The sequence below is a fragment of the Cyclopterus lumpus genome, chromosome 15, assembly GCF_009769545.1.
Source record: "Cyclopterus lumpus isolate fCycLum1 chromosome 15, fCycLum1.pri, whole genome shotgun sequence".
NCBI classification, from domain to species: domain Eukaryota; kingdom Metazoa; phylum Chordata; class Actinopteri; order Perciformes; family Cyclopteridae; genus Cyclopterus; species Cyclopterus lumpus.
Window position 1 is genome coordinate 15,978,170 of NC_046980.1, and position 16,241 is coordinate 15,994,410.

General features: G+C 40.1%; 3 protein-coding genes across 5 annotated transcripts; 1 reads left to right on the forward strand and 2 right to left on the reverse strand.

The window, feature by feature from the left end:
• Window positions 1-1,497: 1,497 nt before the first annotated feature.
• Window positions 1,498-7,650, reverse strand: snx5 (sorting nexin 5). Its single transcript, XM_034551831.1, has 13 exons — window positions 7,483-7,650; window positions 6,612-6,716; window positions 6,375-6,485; window positions 6,157-6,278; window positions 5,932-6,055; window positions 5,461-5,556; window positions 5,255-5,360; window positions 5,067-5,142; window positions 4,925-4,964; window positions 4,746-4,832; window positions 4,118-4,277; window positions 3,925-4,010; window positions 1,498-2,806 (listed from the first exon to the last, which is right to left on the reverse strand). The coding sequence occupies exons 1-13, from the start codon at window positions 7,516-7,518 to the stop codon at window positions 2,756-2,758; spliced, it is 1,200 nt and encodes a 399-aa protein (XP_034407722.1). The 5' UTR covers window positions 7,519-7,650; the 3' UTR covers window positions 1,498-2,755.
• A 305-nt stretch (window positions 7,651-7,955) lies between these two features.
• mgme1 (mitochondrial genome maintenance exonuclease 1) lies at window positions 7,956-10,887 on the forward strand. 3 transcript variants are annotated; one of them, XM_034551833.1, is made up of 6 exons: window positions 7,956-8,063; window positions 8,187-8,708; window positions 8,816-9,053; window positions 9,131-9,263; window positions 9,452-9,582; window positions 10,234-10,887. In XM_034551833.1, the coding sequence occupies exons 2-6, from the start codon at window positions 8,195-8,197 to the stop codon at window positions 10,271-10,273; spliced, it is 1,056 nt and encodes a 351-aa protein (XP_034407724.1). In that variant the 5' UTR covers window positions 7,956-8,063; window positions 8,187-8,194; the 3' UTR covers window positions 10,274-10,887. The 3 variants fall into 3 exon arrangements, with proteins under 3 accessions (XP_034407724.1, XP_034407725.1, XP_034407723.1); XM_034551832.1 differs by having other exon boundaries at window positions 7,967-8,708; XM_034551834.1 differs by lacking the exon at window positions 10,234-10,887 and having other exon boundaries at window positions 7,966-8,708; window positions 9,452-9,586.
• Window positions 10,460-14,629, reverse strand: LOC117744313 (glycine N-acyltransferase-like). Its single transcript, XM_034552510.1, has 4 exons — window positions 14,620-14,629; window positions 14,497-14,531; window positions 14,288-14,408; window positions 10,460-10,647 (listed from the first exon to the last, which is right to left on the reverse strand). Exons 1-4 carry the CDS (start codon window positions 14,627-14,629, stop codon window positions 10,460-10,462), a joined length of 354 nt encoding a protein of 117 aa, XP_034408401.1.
• Window positions 14,630-16,241: the final 1,612 nt, after the last annotated feature.

The window sequence follows — 16,241 nt, forward strand, 5'->3', positions numbered from 1 at the left end:
TCAGTTGAACACTGTAGAGCTGTGGGACAAGAGGCAGGTGCTTTCACAGGCTCAGTCAGCGTAAGTAAGATATTGGCTCTCACGACCTTAGCCCAAGTGGTAAAAGTCTCAGAAACACCTGAATTTCCTGACATGACACAGCATGAAATGGTCAATCTGAACTAACGACTCTTTCCCCCTATTATTTGCTCAGTCCTTTTGGTTCTGGCTTCCCATTATGCATTCTCAAATTCCTAGGCCTGATAGTCTAATAGTATGTGTGACTGAGGATTCTAAAATATTTGGGATCATCAAGACGGAGCTGAATTAATTATCAATGGCCAATCACTGATTATGTCTCCAAAAGCTCTTAAAATGTGCAAAATCGTACTTATCATATGTTTTAGCCTGCAAATTATCCAAGCGTGCCCAAGGGGAGATAAGAAAATTCATCTAGTCAGCAAAATAAGTCTTTGAAGCAGGCAGATTAGTTCCCTTACTACAGTGCACTATTGCCTCAGAAGTTGTATGTACGCTATAAGGACAAGAACGGAGGGAGTTCTTTATCAAATTAACACAGCGGTTATGCAAATGGTACATGAAAAAGACTAAATTTAGCACCGATATACTCGGATCAGTAACTGCAGTTTCAGACAAAGTGAAATAAGCTCTCTCCAAGTAACTACCTGAACATGCCCCCTGAAAGACACATCTTTATGCCTGGGCCTTAAAGAGGACTTGTTCTTTGGATACATCATATCAATATTTCTTTAGTGTCAAGCCTTCAAATACTGTTTACTCTGATCCCAGTTGGCAAACGTTAACAGTTTGCACTGATAATGTGTTATAATCTCATTGGCTCTCGTCTGTGGTTTCATCCAGTCAGTGAATCGACCAAACAAGTTCACTGTGACTGCACTATTTGTGATGTCAATATTGACCAATCCATCATGGGCAGGTACCATTCTGTCCATGCACAGGATCATTATAACTTCCCTACGCCACGTCTCATTAAGGTGTAACCCGCTGTATGTGTGAGTAATGAAACACAATACTTTTTTTTTTTTAAACCAGTCCTGTAAGAATGACATTTTTTTTGCAAATGCTGCCTGTCTTTATATAAATATCATAGATAAAAGATATGTATTTCACAATAGTTTCACATGAACTGCAGTGTTACTTGTTTCGGTTATGTAGCTTAGTGCAACTCATGAAGAAGGACTTGAAATGTGCACTCTGGTAGTGGTGGTGATTCCCATGAGCACTCTGGCATTTCCTCATATATCCACCAGACAGTCCCTTCACAGGACCCACTGGGCAATGGATTTAACATAAACTTGTGTGCATACAGCTGTGTCCCACACAAGAAAACCTAAAGGAAAGAGGATGCCGTGGATAGATATCGCCACCTAGTGGTATGATAGGGCACAAAGTACAGATGTAGTACATTTGAATACAACAGACAGCGTTAGTAATAAGCTAAACACTTTAAAAAAGAAATACAGAATGGTACAAATCAATCTTGGGAAAGTAGGATTTATTCAATGCCATTGTTACAAATTCATAAAAAAGGCTAATGTTCTGTAAGAAAACACAACAAGGAATTCAGTTGGAATCCATTAGAAATACATTCAATTTCTTAAAAAACTATAATGCATTTTAACACTCCACTGAGCATGGTCATGATTGTAGAGGGTTTGTTTTTGTTTGTTTTTCTTACTGCATATTTCGCTAAATTCTTTAAATAAACAAAATGTGTAGAGGATATGGTAAATGTATCAGGCCTGATACATGATACCCAATCAATAACAATGGGGAATTTAGAGCAAAATGAAGAAAAACAACAATAATTACACACAGAAGATTAATGGCCAGAGTTGGTTGGGGTGCAGATGCTGAGGACATGATACATGTAGTGGAGGGGTAATACGCATGCATTGTGCAAAAAAAAGCTAAATGCAGATTCAGTCATAAGTAAGGTTGCTTTTGCTTTAATAAAAACGCCTACTTTGACTTATTTTTCTCACCAATCTGTAGCTGAAATCTTCTGATTCATCAATAGCATCTTTGATAACGGTGGTATCTGAGGCCACTTCTTACAAACAAGAATGTGAGGACTGATCCAACTGTCCATTCCTGAGGTGAAGTGCAGCTGGTTGGTTTAGTAGTACTCTAATCTCAAAACCCAAGAATGCAGATCATGAGGATGTTTTTCACCCCCATGCACTAGTTTTGCTTCTGGAAAACTGTTACATTACCAAACCAAAAAACCCCAAAAGATTGAGCATAAAACGTAGGTTATGGCGATGCAAAGAAATATGCTCTAAGCCCGAAAAGAAAAAAGTATTTAAAAGTGTACACAAGAGAAGAGCTTTGAATCAAAATGTATGGAGGCAAAATATGATGAAAAAGGCATAAGTGCAGAATGTGAAAATTAGAAAACAAGAAATTAGGAAAGAAAGATTCACCTCTATTGGTGCTGCAAAAGGAATGGAAGACCTTAATGTTGGCAGCCTCATTCTCCAGAGGCATTCACATCGAGTTAGACTCCCATAAATAATGGAAAAGGATGGACCATGGACAGGGACTCTGTAAACATGAAGACATTCTGCTTACAAGACACTTGTCTCGTGCAGGGGTTTTAAAGTGGCATCAGACCCATGGGTGGGAGCAAAGATAGGGCTTGGATACGTGTCCATGCAAGGCCCCGGGGACGCCAGGTTTCCATTTGCTATGACTGCTCACTGATGGTAGGACAGGAATACTTGAATACTTGTCAGATGCTCTTGAGCAGGTCAATGCATCCCTGCAATAGAGTCACGTTGTTCTGTGGACATGGGAGAAAACCGTATCAATACTCCTGAAGAGTCTGTCATCCAATATCTCACCAAATAAAACATTTAAATGCATGCTTCTATCACCAGTTAGTCCGTTTTTTTTAATACCCTATCTGCATTTACATGTGTAAACAACATATTTTGAGTCAGCTCACTAAGCTTACTGGGAGAGTTTAAAAAGCCATGCCAACATCATCAAATCCAGAAGAAGGTTCTGATGCATCCCGTTGAGCACACATCAAAGTGTGTACATGTTCAAGGCAAACTGAAAGAACAGACAAACTGTTCTTTTCTGAATTAAAAGTCTTTTATTTTGGAGATTCATAGTTTTGTCTCTTTGGCATTCAAGGGCAAGTTTATTCAGTAGGTGTGAGGAGGCATAAATGATTAAATGCACCAAGAAGAAACCGGAGGCATGTTAAAAGGTGCTAAATTTTAAATTAGTCAGTCAGTAAATAGTTATATAATAGTATGCATATTTAGAATATCTTTTTCATTGTTTAATACAGGTGTAGACGCATTAAATATAAGGCCGTAGAATAGAAATATATTTAGTTTTGTGCATGAATTACTTCTTATCAATGTACGTTTGTTGCTGTTAGCACAGTTAGCTGATCACCGCCGGCTCAGTTGTCACTGTTTGTAGAGCTGGTTGGAAGCAATCCCTCAATATAAATATGCACTGAATTTGTAATGTGGCACCTTTAAACTTAATTTCTGAATTATCTAATGTTTTACAAATTCCAGTAACACACTGGTAGAATTTGGTGAGGCTCCCAAACACACCTTGCCATTTGAGTTTGTTTCAATATTCTACAAATGACTAACTGTTGAATCCAAACTAAACCATCGCTAACCAGGTACGCAACAACTGATTTTGCATTCTCAGTTTTATAAATTCTCTTTTTAATTTTTTTTTACATGTATTACTTTTCTGACATTTGATGATGATGATGATGGTGGTTGAGATATCAGTGCTGATGATGTTTGCAGATGCATGTGAGATTGATTCATTAATTGTGTAATGGTGATCGTTATCAATGTTAATCTACATATTATACACATGTATAAGTGTGTAAAAATCTCTTGGCTGTATTGGACTGCTCACCTTGGCATGTTTAATCTCTAGCTCGGCCATCTCTATGAGGTTCTTCCTGAAGGCCACAACTCGCCTGCCCTTGAAACTGGTGAGTTCTGTGAAGATAAGAGTGTCCAGTTCAAAAAGGGCTTGCACAGTGCGTACCATTTTACACACAAGGAAGCAAGTACAGAATGCATCTCTTGTGCATGGATGAACAAACCTTTCTTGCCAGACTCTGAGAGCTTGTCAAATTTCTGCAAGCACTGCTTCTGGTGCTCCTCTGCCTGGGGAATGTCCCTGCTCTTCAGTCGAGCCTTATCCAAAGCCTTGTTAGAGTTCTCGTAGTCAACTAAGGCTCGAGCTCGCCTGTACAGAAGGTCCTGACATGTTCCAGATAGTTTAAAACATGGAAATGTAAAGAATACAGAGAGATAATTTTGGAACATATCTAGCAATACATTAAGCACAATGTCCAATAATTAAAATGCTAATAAATGTTTGCAAGATTTTAACAGAAGATGTGCTGGACAAAAAAAATCATAATTATTGAGAATGCACACACACTTTTTTTCTGTACAACATGGTTTCTTGCTGCTCCTCAAATGCAGATATTTAAATATGACTAAATCCTCAATTAGTCCTTACTAGCTGAATACAAAAAATATGTCTGATCCCATGCTGCCTTGCTGCTGAGAAATGCAAATTATCTTCTGTTAGTCTTTACCCATAAATCGTAATTCAGATTCACTTATAAAGAGCAATAAGGCAAGAAGGCGTGTTTTTTGCAACTTTATGAAAGTTGTCAATCTGTGGATCTCGTCTGAAGGCAGATGATAAACATTTCTCACCTTGGCAGCCTGGATGTCTCTCATGTAATATCTGAGCAGCTCTGTGAGTTTCAGCTCCTGGTCAGATGCAACTCTTCCCTCGACTTTCTGCAGGAACACAAATGAAGACATGTAGTATCCACCACAATGTCTGTACTTATCAGAACAATAATTTACCACACTGTATTTGTTTTACTTACTCTGAGCTTCTCAAACAGGTCTGACAACTTCTCCAGGTGCCTGAGGAAAAAGAAAAGCCATAATATGGAAAAACTCTGCACAAAGTATGTCCTTGCATAAAAATCATTACATTACATATAATAATAATAATAATAATCTCACTTTTTATTTGCTGTGCTATCATCAGCAGAGAGAGTGTTCAAAGTGGCCGAGATGTGGATGTAATCATCCGCAATATCTATAATAATGGAAATTAGAAATCAAAACCAAACAAACTCAAAATAGAAATGAATTTATCCTACTCAACTTGAAATGAACAATAATGTGGTAATGTAAAAACCCTGTTGTACTTTTGTGCGAGCGTGTCATTTTCTCTGCTTTGGCAGTGGAATCTTTTATCTTGCTGTAGTAGTCAAGCAGGAATGTTTTCTCCTGCTCAAAAAAATCATCCACTTCCTGTGTAGGACACAAACAGACAAAGGTAACAGGGGAAGTGAGTACTATATTGCAGCTGTAAAGATGCATATAACGTAAGTAGATCATGCAGGAGCCTCACCTTTATTCCTGAGATAAGGACCTCATCAGCCGACTTCACCATATTTTTAAAGAATCCTCCAAACATTTCCTTGGCATTCTTTCTTCTCACCGTGAGCTAAAATGACAGAATTTAGAAAGTGTACATGTACAATCTATGAGTGCAATCTGATTAATTTGTTAAAACGCATTATATGTTGTTGTGGGAACTAAGTAGGGAAGTAATGTTTGGGATTTTACCAATACTTCCTTGTTTTTGTATTGTGTCACAATAAAGTACACAAACACTCAAGACTACATTTTCTGTAAATAAATATTTTAAATCCTCGCTAAGATATGTTCACAAACAACACAGCCACTGACTGACATATTATATGATAACTGCTGATCACAGCAGGATGCAAGCCATGTGTCACAGGTCTCCAGTAAACTCTACTTCCTCTTTGGCAACTGACAACTCGGGGAAAGGCAGTCAGCATAACGGGGAACTCACATCCTGGTCATACTCTAAGAAAATCTGGAAGTTTCTGTCTTTGCTTAAAATGGGGTGAGAGGACAATCTCTGCAGGAAGACTTCGTGCACTTGGACAGTTTTCTTGAACACAGCCAGGTACTCACTGAAAATAAAAAATAAAACAGATACAGCAAGTTTTTTTTTTTTTTAAAGGCTCCAACTCAACACTGCACATATGTTGTTTTGATTGAGTGTCACACTCACGCCTCCAACTCCTGCTTCATTTTAGTGTACTCCTCCTTGGTCATAGTGGCTTCACCTTCCCCCAGTTTGTGCATCTTCTCTCTTGGGCTCTCAAAGTCAGGCTTTGGGGGAACTGGAGGAATCTATGAATGATAAAGCAGGAAACAAAAAATGACTTAAGATTCAAAACAAGTTCAATGGTCTTATTGTCTTAATGGGTCTTTATAAATCCAACTTACAATTAGGCCGGCATAGTCCTCTGTCTCAACCAGAGTGTCATGTAACCAGATGAAGTCTTCATGCTGCCTGGGAACAGAGAAGTCTGGCTTCTGGAAAGAGCTAAGTGTGGTCTGGGAACAAACATAATTAAATAGTATTTTTGTTAAGAAAACAACATTTCAGCAAATACCCTTATAGAATACTTTTAAGGTTAGTAGTTGAGTTATTTGTTGGCATACAAACCGTTTTTTCTTTACCTTTGTATGGACAGTAAACTTGACTTTGTCCCTTTCACAGAGTGCATCGGGAATGTCAATGAGAAGAGAGGCATCATGGTTTAGATCTACAGACACAGAGCGCATCTAAGGAGAAAGAATACACCAAGGTTACCAAATATGTGTTACTGGTTGATCTTATGTGTACAGACACCCACCTTTTGGAAATATCCAACAGGTCTGTCATCTGATCATCTGGCTACAACGTCACTCAGATTGAAAGTTAAATATATGCACGGAAAACCCCTTTAGACCGGGAACAGTCTCAATCAATAGAGCTCATCGTCCATTTACTTGAAAAGTGCACAGTGGCCCTTCTTCCATGAGTTTATAGAGTGCAGTGTCTGTTTAGTAAAAGGTCTGGAAGCAGCTACTTTTAGATCCAACAGACTGCAGTCTTGCTTTGACTAATGACTTGTTTCTCATCCTTGTTTATCTGTTATATTATGGCATAATAATGGGGTGCAGCTCAATAAATATAACTGAAAGTCTTTCATGCTGACGTGATGGTACTTTTCTGTGTTGTAATGAAAATAAAATATAGCGTTAACGGAAAACCATTGCTTTCACGGTTGAACATTTAGTTACACGTCCAGTAACATTAAACCACAGCAAATAACACTTTTTCAACTACACAGATGCAGTTTGACACCACTGGTTCAACGCAACCGACTTCTCGGAATATTAATTGACAACACGTTTGCTAGCTTTAGCCAGGGGCTAGCGGTGGGTAGACAGACAACAACACAAGTTAGCGGCAACAATTTAGCCCGCTATTGTTCGCTAACAGTCGTCTTCATGAGACCAGTGCTGACTTTGGCTGCAATTTACATGCAAGACACACTGAATTCACCTTTTCCTTGTTGCTTTCGTCTATGGTGGATGTCATGATGGCACTCTAATCGACGGCACGGCGAGATCAGGCCAGCGACCCAAATAACAAAACTATATGCAGGAAGCTCTCCCTCTGCTGACTGCTCGACGCCTGACGAACTGTCAAACCGTTTTCTCGCCCCCCTCTGGATGACGTCATTTAAGGCCCGCCTTAAAGTTAATTTGAAGTACTGCGATTGGTTTTTAACCTATTCACTCACACCACCCTTCCACGTTTCAAATCATGTGGTTTAATATTAATGCTTTATGATAACTTATTTTTAAATGGGAATGTCGCATTTCTGTTATCACTAGGTAGCGGATCGACGAGGCGTTGTCCGCGTAGAAGTAAATTAAAGTGAATAAAACGAGTACCGCCCATAGACTCGAAGAGTGCACCACTGGCTCAATGGTACGCTACGCTTTATGGGTAATGTAGTTAATATCATTACAAATACCCGGAACTTCATGTCCCATCTACGGAAGTTTGTGTGGCCGAAGAGGTGCGTCGTGTAGAAACAGTGGTGCTTGGCAGGACGAGTTACTCTGGAACATGTTGGGGCAAGTACCGTCACCCAAATGAAGGGCATGATCTTAAAAGTACTATGAAAATACTAAAACCACTGTACGTGAGCTCTATGTAGCCAGTTAACTAACACGTTATTGTCTTCTTATTCCGTGAAGTGCTCACAATGTTCATTCTGAATCGCGTAGCGTGCGTTGGAGGTACGGTTGTCCCCCGATGCACCGCCCTCTTCGTGAGACATTTCTCTGCATGCCGTTGCCTAAGATCCGCAAAGAGACGCAGCCCGTACAGCTCTGTGGACAGCGAGCGCTACTCTTCTCTCGTGAAGTCCGTCATGTCATCCAGGATCAGTTCCCAAACCCCCGATACCCTCCAAGCGGAGGACGAACACGTTTATGGACCTGTTGTCAAAGCTGCAACACCCTCCTCGAGACCAGAGACCAGGGTTCCCAAAACCCTGCATCCCTTCTTGCACTTTAAGGAGACTCTTGAAACGGAGGAGCCGGAGTCGGGACCTCCAGCCCGAATTGTGTTAAACCGGGCGGACAGGCCTCTCGTTCCGAGTGTGACCCGCATTCTTCAGCAGACGCTTTCCCCGGAGCAGATCTTCTACCTGGAGAGGTGGAAGAGGAGGATGGTGGCGGAGCTCGGAGAGGAGGGCTTCAAAGAATACAGTCAGAGTAAGTCTCGTCGCATCAATGTCAGCTGCTGTTGAATTATGTGTGACGTGGTGACTGTGGTGTCGGGACAAACTGAAAAGTGACCAAAAGTAGTTTTTCTCAATCAGATCTATTCAGGCAAGGGAAACTGTTCCATTCAGCTTTGGAGGACATCCTGTCGTCATGTGCAACTCGGGAGAACACAAATCCTCCGGAGACTTCCGAGTATCCACCTGAGGTCCAGGGATACCTGGAGAGTATCTCTCACGTACTGAGTGACGTCAGGGCCGTGAGAGCAACTGAAAGCGCTGTGTACCATGACACGCTGAACTATCTGGGCATTTTGGATTGTGTTGCTTGCTACAGGTACATATTGTGGTTTGCAGACAAAGGTAGACTCTTCTACTTCTATAACAGACTTGACAGCACATGTTTACTTGCAGGGGTGTCCTGTGTGTTATTGACTGGAAGACTTCAGAGAAGCCCAAACCATTCCTGAGCAACACATATGACAACCCTGTTCAGCTGGCAGCCTATGCTGGGGCTTTGAACAATGACGCCAACTACAAATACCAGGTGATCTACTGAGATACACGATGTGATGATCTCTTGTTTCTCTGCTTTTCACACAGATTGTTTATCTCTCAGCCTGAAGTCAAATGATGTACATAAATCATACATTGAAGAGTAGTTAATAAACACATTTAATCGGTCTAATTGTATGACCGCTACAGTGTGTCACAAAAAACATATTTCTGCTCCAGGTTGAACATGGACTCATTGTAGTCGCCTACAAGGACGGCTCACCGGCCCATGCTCATCAGTTGAGCTCAGAGCTGATGTTGGAGTACTGGAACACTTGGTTGATTCGTCTCGAAGAGTGCACAGAACAAAGGTAAAACAGTGAGCAGGTTTTTCTATTCCTTTTTAAATATACAGTATATATTTTCAATCCTATTTGTTTTGAATGAATCATGGATTTATTTAAGAAATAATTGCATTAATACTGTTTGATTATGTTATTAACAATTACGTTGTTATTAACAACATCAATTGTTATAATTATATTTGACCTTTTATTGACCAAATTATTAATTTAGAACAAAATGACTCAATAAGGTGTATTGGCTTTGCCTGAAGCTCTATCACAACTTTTATTTTGATCTACTCTTAGCACCAGAGCAGTCTGGATAATATATATGCTGACAAATAAAATGTCACGCTCCAGTTCTTTAATTGTATGTGTATATATAACAATTACAGGAAGGCTCCCTCCAACTGTGCTCTTACAAATGTTAATAAACAAAAATAGGTATGAAGAACAATCACGCTAACACAAACAAATCTAAATGGCATCTCAGAAATGAAATGCTGCAGCAGCTAAGCTAGATATCCAGTTTAGTAACAGTAGAATGTATCAACTGTAAAGCAAACAGGTTATGCAGTATTTACATACATTTTCATGATGAGAACATAATTCTCCATTATGTTTTATAAATATGCATACTATTAACATTAAGAATATTTGTTGGTATTTCCATTTCAGATCCAGACTTGCATCAACTTCTTTTGAGCAAAAGAGATGAGACTTTTGAAGAGAGGTCTGCAAGGAGCAGGTCACTTCAGTTTAAGACGACTGAACCTGAAGTGAAAATATAACATTGTGCAAGTAGGAGGATAAAAACCTAAACCATAAATCATTTCCCCTTTTCTACATGGGGAGCAACGTATCATTAAGAAGCCCTGTTGAGGTATTTTAAAAACCACTGAATTCAAACCAGGCTTCCCTGTACGAGGGGGTCCTCGATAAAAGCCCAGGCTTCTGCGTCCAGCACGCAGCAGGATGGGAAGTTTGCGAGCATGTTCAAGATCATCCTGACGGCGTCCTCATTCTTTCCAAACTTCCATGTCTGATTCACCAACCCAACGTGGGATTCGTCCAGAGGGCTGAGTGAGACCCCTGAGCTGATTCAGAGCAGAGTCCTGTTTTAAAAATGAACTATTTAACCTAAGATAATGATTTAGTCCCACACACTAGACACTCAAAGATTGCCCTGCATGGCTCTACCTGTCAATAGAGGGAAGGTTGGATACGCCCTCCAGTGTCATCAGGAAATGCTATCATTAAATGTGTGAAACTTCCTTTTGTATTTGTATTGCTTTTGCATTTTGTACGATTAAAGATTTCAGTCTACCAGAAGTGATTTCAACTTTGTTTTGATACCACAAATGATACCACAAATGTGCAAATATTGAGGTCACAAAGTTTCCGTGATATTTATGTTTTTACATTCGTCATCTTAGAATGTATGGAATATGGCATAGAATGGTTGCATTACAACAGGAGGACTTTGAACACAAAAAAGAAGATGATAAAACTAAGCTAGATGTATACCCTAATGACACCAATAAATTAAAAAAACTGGATTGGATAGAATTTCAGGTGTCTTGGTGTTGTAACTTCATTATTGTCTCATTATAGCCCGCTCCTAAATAAAGTAAAGTACAATTTTAAGACTGCAAAGATCATACGTGCAATGATAGCTTTTCAATGTTCATAGAGCCATGCCATGAAAGCAAAGAAAAGAAGAGCATAAAAGATGAATGCTATGACTTAATTAATCAAGAGACGATGACAAGAGCAAAAGTGCTTATTATGTTACCGAGGGAAAGGTACCGGGTCCAGTCAAAAACAGGACTTCTTCAGGGTTTCCTCTAGACTAGATTCATCCTTTGCAAAAACTAATGTGCCTTTGAAGAGATCACCCTTCTGCAAGAAAAGAGAGATGTGAAGATACTGTATATGCAGGAATACACATATATGTATTATTATTTATAATTTGTATCTGCCCGCATGCAAAGGTCCGTGACCCACCAGTTGAGAAACACTGTCCACAAGTCAAACACTTGAATACCAAGTTTCAAATTTGTGAAACTCTTTCCCCTGTCTTAATAGGAAAAAAGGCAATATGAAATTACTTCTCGAGACCATAGCCTTTAAATCTACATCTAAAAGGAATGTAGGCTACTGTATTAAAACTGATAACATCTAAAAAGTTAGTTATAGAAACAGATAAAAGACATACAAAGTGCTGTTCTTGACCCTGGACTAAATTGACACTCCTACGGAAGCTTCGGCAGTAATGCGAAAAGAAATTCACACTCTCTTTGATAAATGCAAATGCATGAAATTTGGGGAGTGTTTTCAGAAACAATTTAATTGCACTGGTGTGCATTCAATGAGATGGCCTCGATAGAGGGCATACTGCATACGGACATCATTTGATAATTGTTCAGTGCAGACATAGCAAAGAATGAATCAAGGGCTCAATTGATTTTGGAGCTGTCCTGCAAACACCTGCACCTATTATGAAAAGGTGACATAGTAATAATAATAATAATACATTTATTTATATAGCACCTTTAAAAACAGAGTTTAAAAAGTGCTCTACATAGAAGCAAGGTAAAAACATAACATCAATACAAGTAAACATTTCAGGAAATACATGAGGCAATGAACACAATAGAGGAATAGAAAATTACAAATACAAAATAAAGCAGAACAGACTAACTAAAATAGGGGAAACAAGGGGAAATTGCATAAAAGGACGACATCACTTAAAAGCAGTTCTATAAAAATGGGTTTTAAGAAGTGATTTAAAAGAATTAAGCTACTGATTCTGCGAGCCTTATCCCCTCAGGTAGGTCGTTCCAAAGTCGAGGGGCTCTGATGGCAAAAGCACGGTCACCCTTTGATTTAAGCCTTGACTTAAATGACGAAAAAGATGTGTTTTTATTTTGCGACGGAAGATGTAGAGACTTTCTGCTGTCCTGATGTCAATGGGGAGCTTGTTCCACCAATGAGAGCCAGCACAGCAAACAGTCGTGACTTCATAGAGTGTTTAGCTCGAAGTGAAGGAGCTACAAGCCGATTGGCAGAAGCCGAGCGAAGTGAACCAGCTGGGGTGTACGGTTTGACCATGTCCTGGATGTAGACCGGACCCGATCTGTTCGCAGCACGGTACGCAAGTATCAATGTTTTGAAGCGGATGCGGGCGGCCACTGGTAACCAGTGAAGGTCGCGGAGGAGCGGAGTAGTGTGGGTACATTTCGGGAGGTTGAAGACCAGTCGAGCAGCTGCATTCTGGATGAGCTGTAGAGGTTGAATAACATTAGCAGGTAGACCTGCCAGGAGGGAGTTGCAATAGTCTAGCCGTGAGACGACCAGAGCCTGGACCAGGACCTGTGCCGCCTTCTGAGTGAGAAGATTTAATTTTCAGGTGGTGTGCGGACATCCACTGAGAGATGTCGGTCAGACAGGCAGAGATTCGTGCTGCTACCTGTGTTTCAGATTGGGGAAACGAGAGGATCAATTGGGTGTCGTCAGCATAGCTGTGGTAAGTGAAGCCATGCGAGCGAATGACAGAGCCGAGAGAGTTGGTGTAGAGAGAGAAGAGAAGAGGACCAGGGACTGAGCCCTGAGGGACCCCAGTAGTCAGAGGACAAGGCTCAGACACAGATCCTCTCCAGGTTACCCGGTAAGTGCGGTCGGTGAGGTAGGATGAGAAGAGTGAGAGTGCAGTGCCTGAGATACCCAGGTCCTGGAGGGAGGAAATAAGGATCTGGGGTTTCACTGTGTCAAAGGCAGCGGAAAGGTCTAGAAGGATAAGGACAGAGGAGAGAGAGGCTGCTCTAGCAGTGTGAAGCTGCTCAGAGACAGCAAGGAGGGCAGTCTCTGTTGAGTGGCCTGCCTTGAATCCAGACTGGTGGGGGTCTAGAAGGTTGTTGCTGTGGAGATAGGAGGAGACTTGGTTAAAGATAGCTCACTCGAGAGTTTTGGAAAGGAAGGGGAGGAGAGAGACAGGTCTGTAGTTATTGACTTCAGAGGGGTCGAGAGTGGGTTTCTTTAGGAGAGGGTTGACTCTTGCCTCCTTCAGAGAGTTAGGGAAACAGCCGGTTGAGAGGGAGGTGTTAATAAGATGGGTGAGAAAGGGAAGAAGGTCGGGAGCAATGGACTGGAGAATGTGAGACGGGATGGGGTCAAGGGGGCAGGTGGTTGGGCGGGCAGAGGTTACCAAGGTAAGAACTTGATTGGGAGACAGGGGGATAAAAGAGGAAAACGAGGGGGAAGAAGATGAAGTTACTGGAGGTTAGAGTCCTGCATTGAACATTTAAAATAAAGTGAATTACTTTGAGCTAAATGTAGTTTAAGTATCAAAAGTACTCAATGCAGAAAAATGGTCCCGGTGAGTGTTCAACTGTTATATTTATGTTACATGGATTATCAACAGTGCAGCATTAATGTTTCATAGTGATAATGCACATTTTAATAAGCTTGCCATACAGTTTCAGGTGTAAAATTGTATTTGAAGAGTAACTTGGCCTCCAACTGTCAAAGAATATGCATGAAGGTATATTTACTCCTGAATTGTAATGGAGTTGAACTATAAAGTGTCATGATGTCAAGCAAAGTACCATTATCTAAAAGTGAAAGTACAGTACTTCACGGTAACCTAGTTACACCACTGAGTTACACTGAGACAAAAAACCTGTGTTGCCGGTCAAATTATATAAAACACTGTGCAGTGAGCTTAACTCACCACCAATGAGAAAATACGTGCTCCAGTCAACTGCATTCTCTTCTCTCAGCATTTTCCTTAACATCTGGTCATCCAGGCTGTAGTAGGCCACCTTTTTCATGAACTCCAAGGCTCGCTTGTTCTGGGAAATAAACGATGCATTCAACAATCAAGTGGCACACAGAAACTCAACGTATGTACAACAAGTTTCCAGTTGTGGTTGACCTCACCTTGGGGTCAGGTCGACAAATGATAACCTTAAAACCTATTCAATAGCTCAATTTTTATGAATATTATCATCACCGAAATGATTTCATACAGTAATCTGAACTGCCATAGTTAATGTCACATACGAGCAGCCATAATCTCAATCTGCATTTTATGTTAACGTTAGACAAGTTATATTGGGACCTTTGTGAACAAAAAACAGCTAAGTTTACTTATGTTTATTTCAATTTATTGTTGTTTTTGTGTTAACACACTACTGCTAAATTACTAAAGAGGGAATGCTGTTTTAGAATTTTTTTTATGAACATGGCCTCAAATATATGTATGTAAATGCATTTACATCTATACCAACAGTGTATATGTATATACTATAAGTACAACTTCCTTTTAAATTTCTTTGTCCTTTTCAGAGAAAGTACAGAGGTCAACTGCCGGAGGGGCCCGTTCACGAAAGGTAAGATGCCAGCCAGTACCCTATAATTTGGAGGATATTTCTGCTTTAGGAGTTATAATCAGCAATAGAGATTTTGACAACATGTTTACAATGGTACAATTATATGATGATTAATAGATTCTCCCCACTTAAAATTATTTCTTGCAGATGCAGTGGAACTGTAAACAGTGTATTTTCACAAGTACCTGTTGGGGTTTTGACTGTCATCGGTGAAGATGTGCCTCTGTCTCCAAATCAACTCCACCTGGACCCAGTGTCGACTGCCATTATTGTTGAGGGAGGTATTGTGATGGCTGAAGTCCAGAACCTACCTCACACACTTTGCCTCTTGTTTGGGCTATCGTATGCCTTGCACTTGAACTATCCTAAAGCCATGAAGAACACATTCAACTTCACTCAAAGAGTGATGCTTGGCTTGGGCAAGGACAAACTCCCACCAAAGCTGCAGACCCTTAAAAATTTGCTTTTGAGTTAAAATGTTACTAACCGAGTGTTGATGTTTGGCACTTGGTACCCTGTTTGTTCCCTACCAAGTTTTGCCGATACACTGCTTGTTGTTGGTATTGCAAAATTAATGCAGCTGCCATTTATGTAGGCAGTGTAACATAATAAATAGAATTTAGTGTTTTAAAGTGTTATTGTAAGGTAGCACTTTATAATAAGTACATACTATTTAGCATTGGTATATGATGAATACAAACTGAATTCATCATTAAATAGTGTGTACTTATTAGAAAGTGCTACCGTAAATAAGTTAATTTTTTTCGTAACTTTATTTTGCATTTTCCACAATACAGAGCAATCCTTATAAATTAACACAACAAACAAAAGTAGGTAGTATCAGTAGCCATAGTCCAGCCCACAGCGAGTAGATGCCAATCCCCACCTCAACAATCGCCCAAACCCACACACAACCATCCATATCCACATATACAACTACACACACACAACCATCCATATCCACATATACAACTACACACACACACACACAGACACACAACCATCCATATCCACATATACAACTACACACAGACACACAACCATCCACATATACAACTACACACACACAACCATCCATATCCGCATATACAACTACACACAACCATCCACAAACATACACACAACCATCCATTTCTACACACACACACAACGTTTTATGTTTTACTAAATGGTGTTATTCGAACCAAAATGCAGTATATGTTTTTGTTGGTAATGGTTTAAGATAAGATAAGATAAGATAATCCTTTATTAGTCCCTCAGTGGGTAAATTACAGGATTACAGCAGCATTGCTC

What these genes read in the sequence shown, in the direction of transcription:
- LOC117744313 (XM_034552510.1), bottom strand. An exon ending in TTTGTCGACCTGACCCCAAG is followed by an intron (nt 14,409 to 14,496) that starts GTGAGGTCAACC and finishes TTTATTTCCCAG; the next exon opens with AACAAGCGAGCCTTGGAGTT. An exon ending in CACGTATTTTCTCATTGGTG is followed by an intron (nt 10,648 to 14,287) that starts GTGAGTTAAGCT and finishes GAATCAGCTCAG; the next exon opens with GGGTCTCACTCAGCCCTCTG.
- snx5 (XM_034551831.1), bottom strand. Translation starts at nt 7,518, where the DNA reads ATGACATCCACCATAGACGAAAGCAACAAGGAAAAG. An exon ending in AGTTTACTGTCCATACAAAG is followed by an intron (nt 6,486 to 6,611) that starts GTAAAGAAAAAA and finishes GTTTGTTCCCAG; the next exon opens with ACCACACTTAGCTCTTTCCA. An exon ending in GAGACATCCAGGCTGCCAAG is followed by an intron (nt 4,278 to 4,745) that starts GTGAGAAATGTT and finishes GGAACATGTCAG; the next exon opens with GACCTTCTGTACAGGCGAGC.
- mgme1 (XM_034551833.1), top strand. Translation starts at nt 8,195, where the DNA reads ATGTTCATTCTGAATCGCGTAGCGTGCGTTGGAGGTACGGTTGTCCCC. An exon ending in GATTGTGTTGCTTGCTACAG is followed by an intron (nt 9,054 to 9,130) that starts GTACATATTGTG and finishes GTTTACTTGCAG; the next exon opens with GGGTGTCCTGTGTGTTATTG. An exon ending in ACGCCAACTACAAATACCAG is followed by an intron (nt 9,264 to 9,451) that starts GTGATCTACTGA and finishes TTTCTGCTCCAG; the next exon opens with GTTGAACATGGACTCATTGT.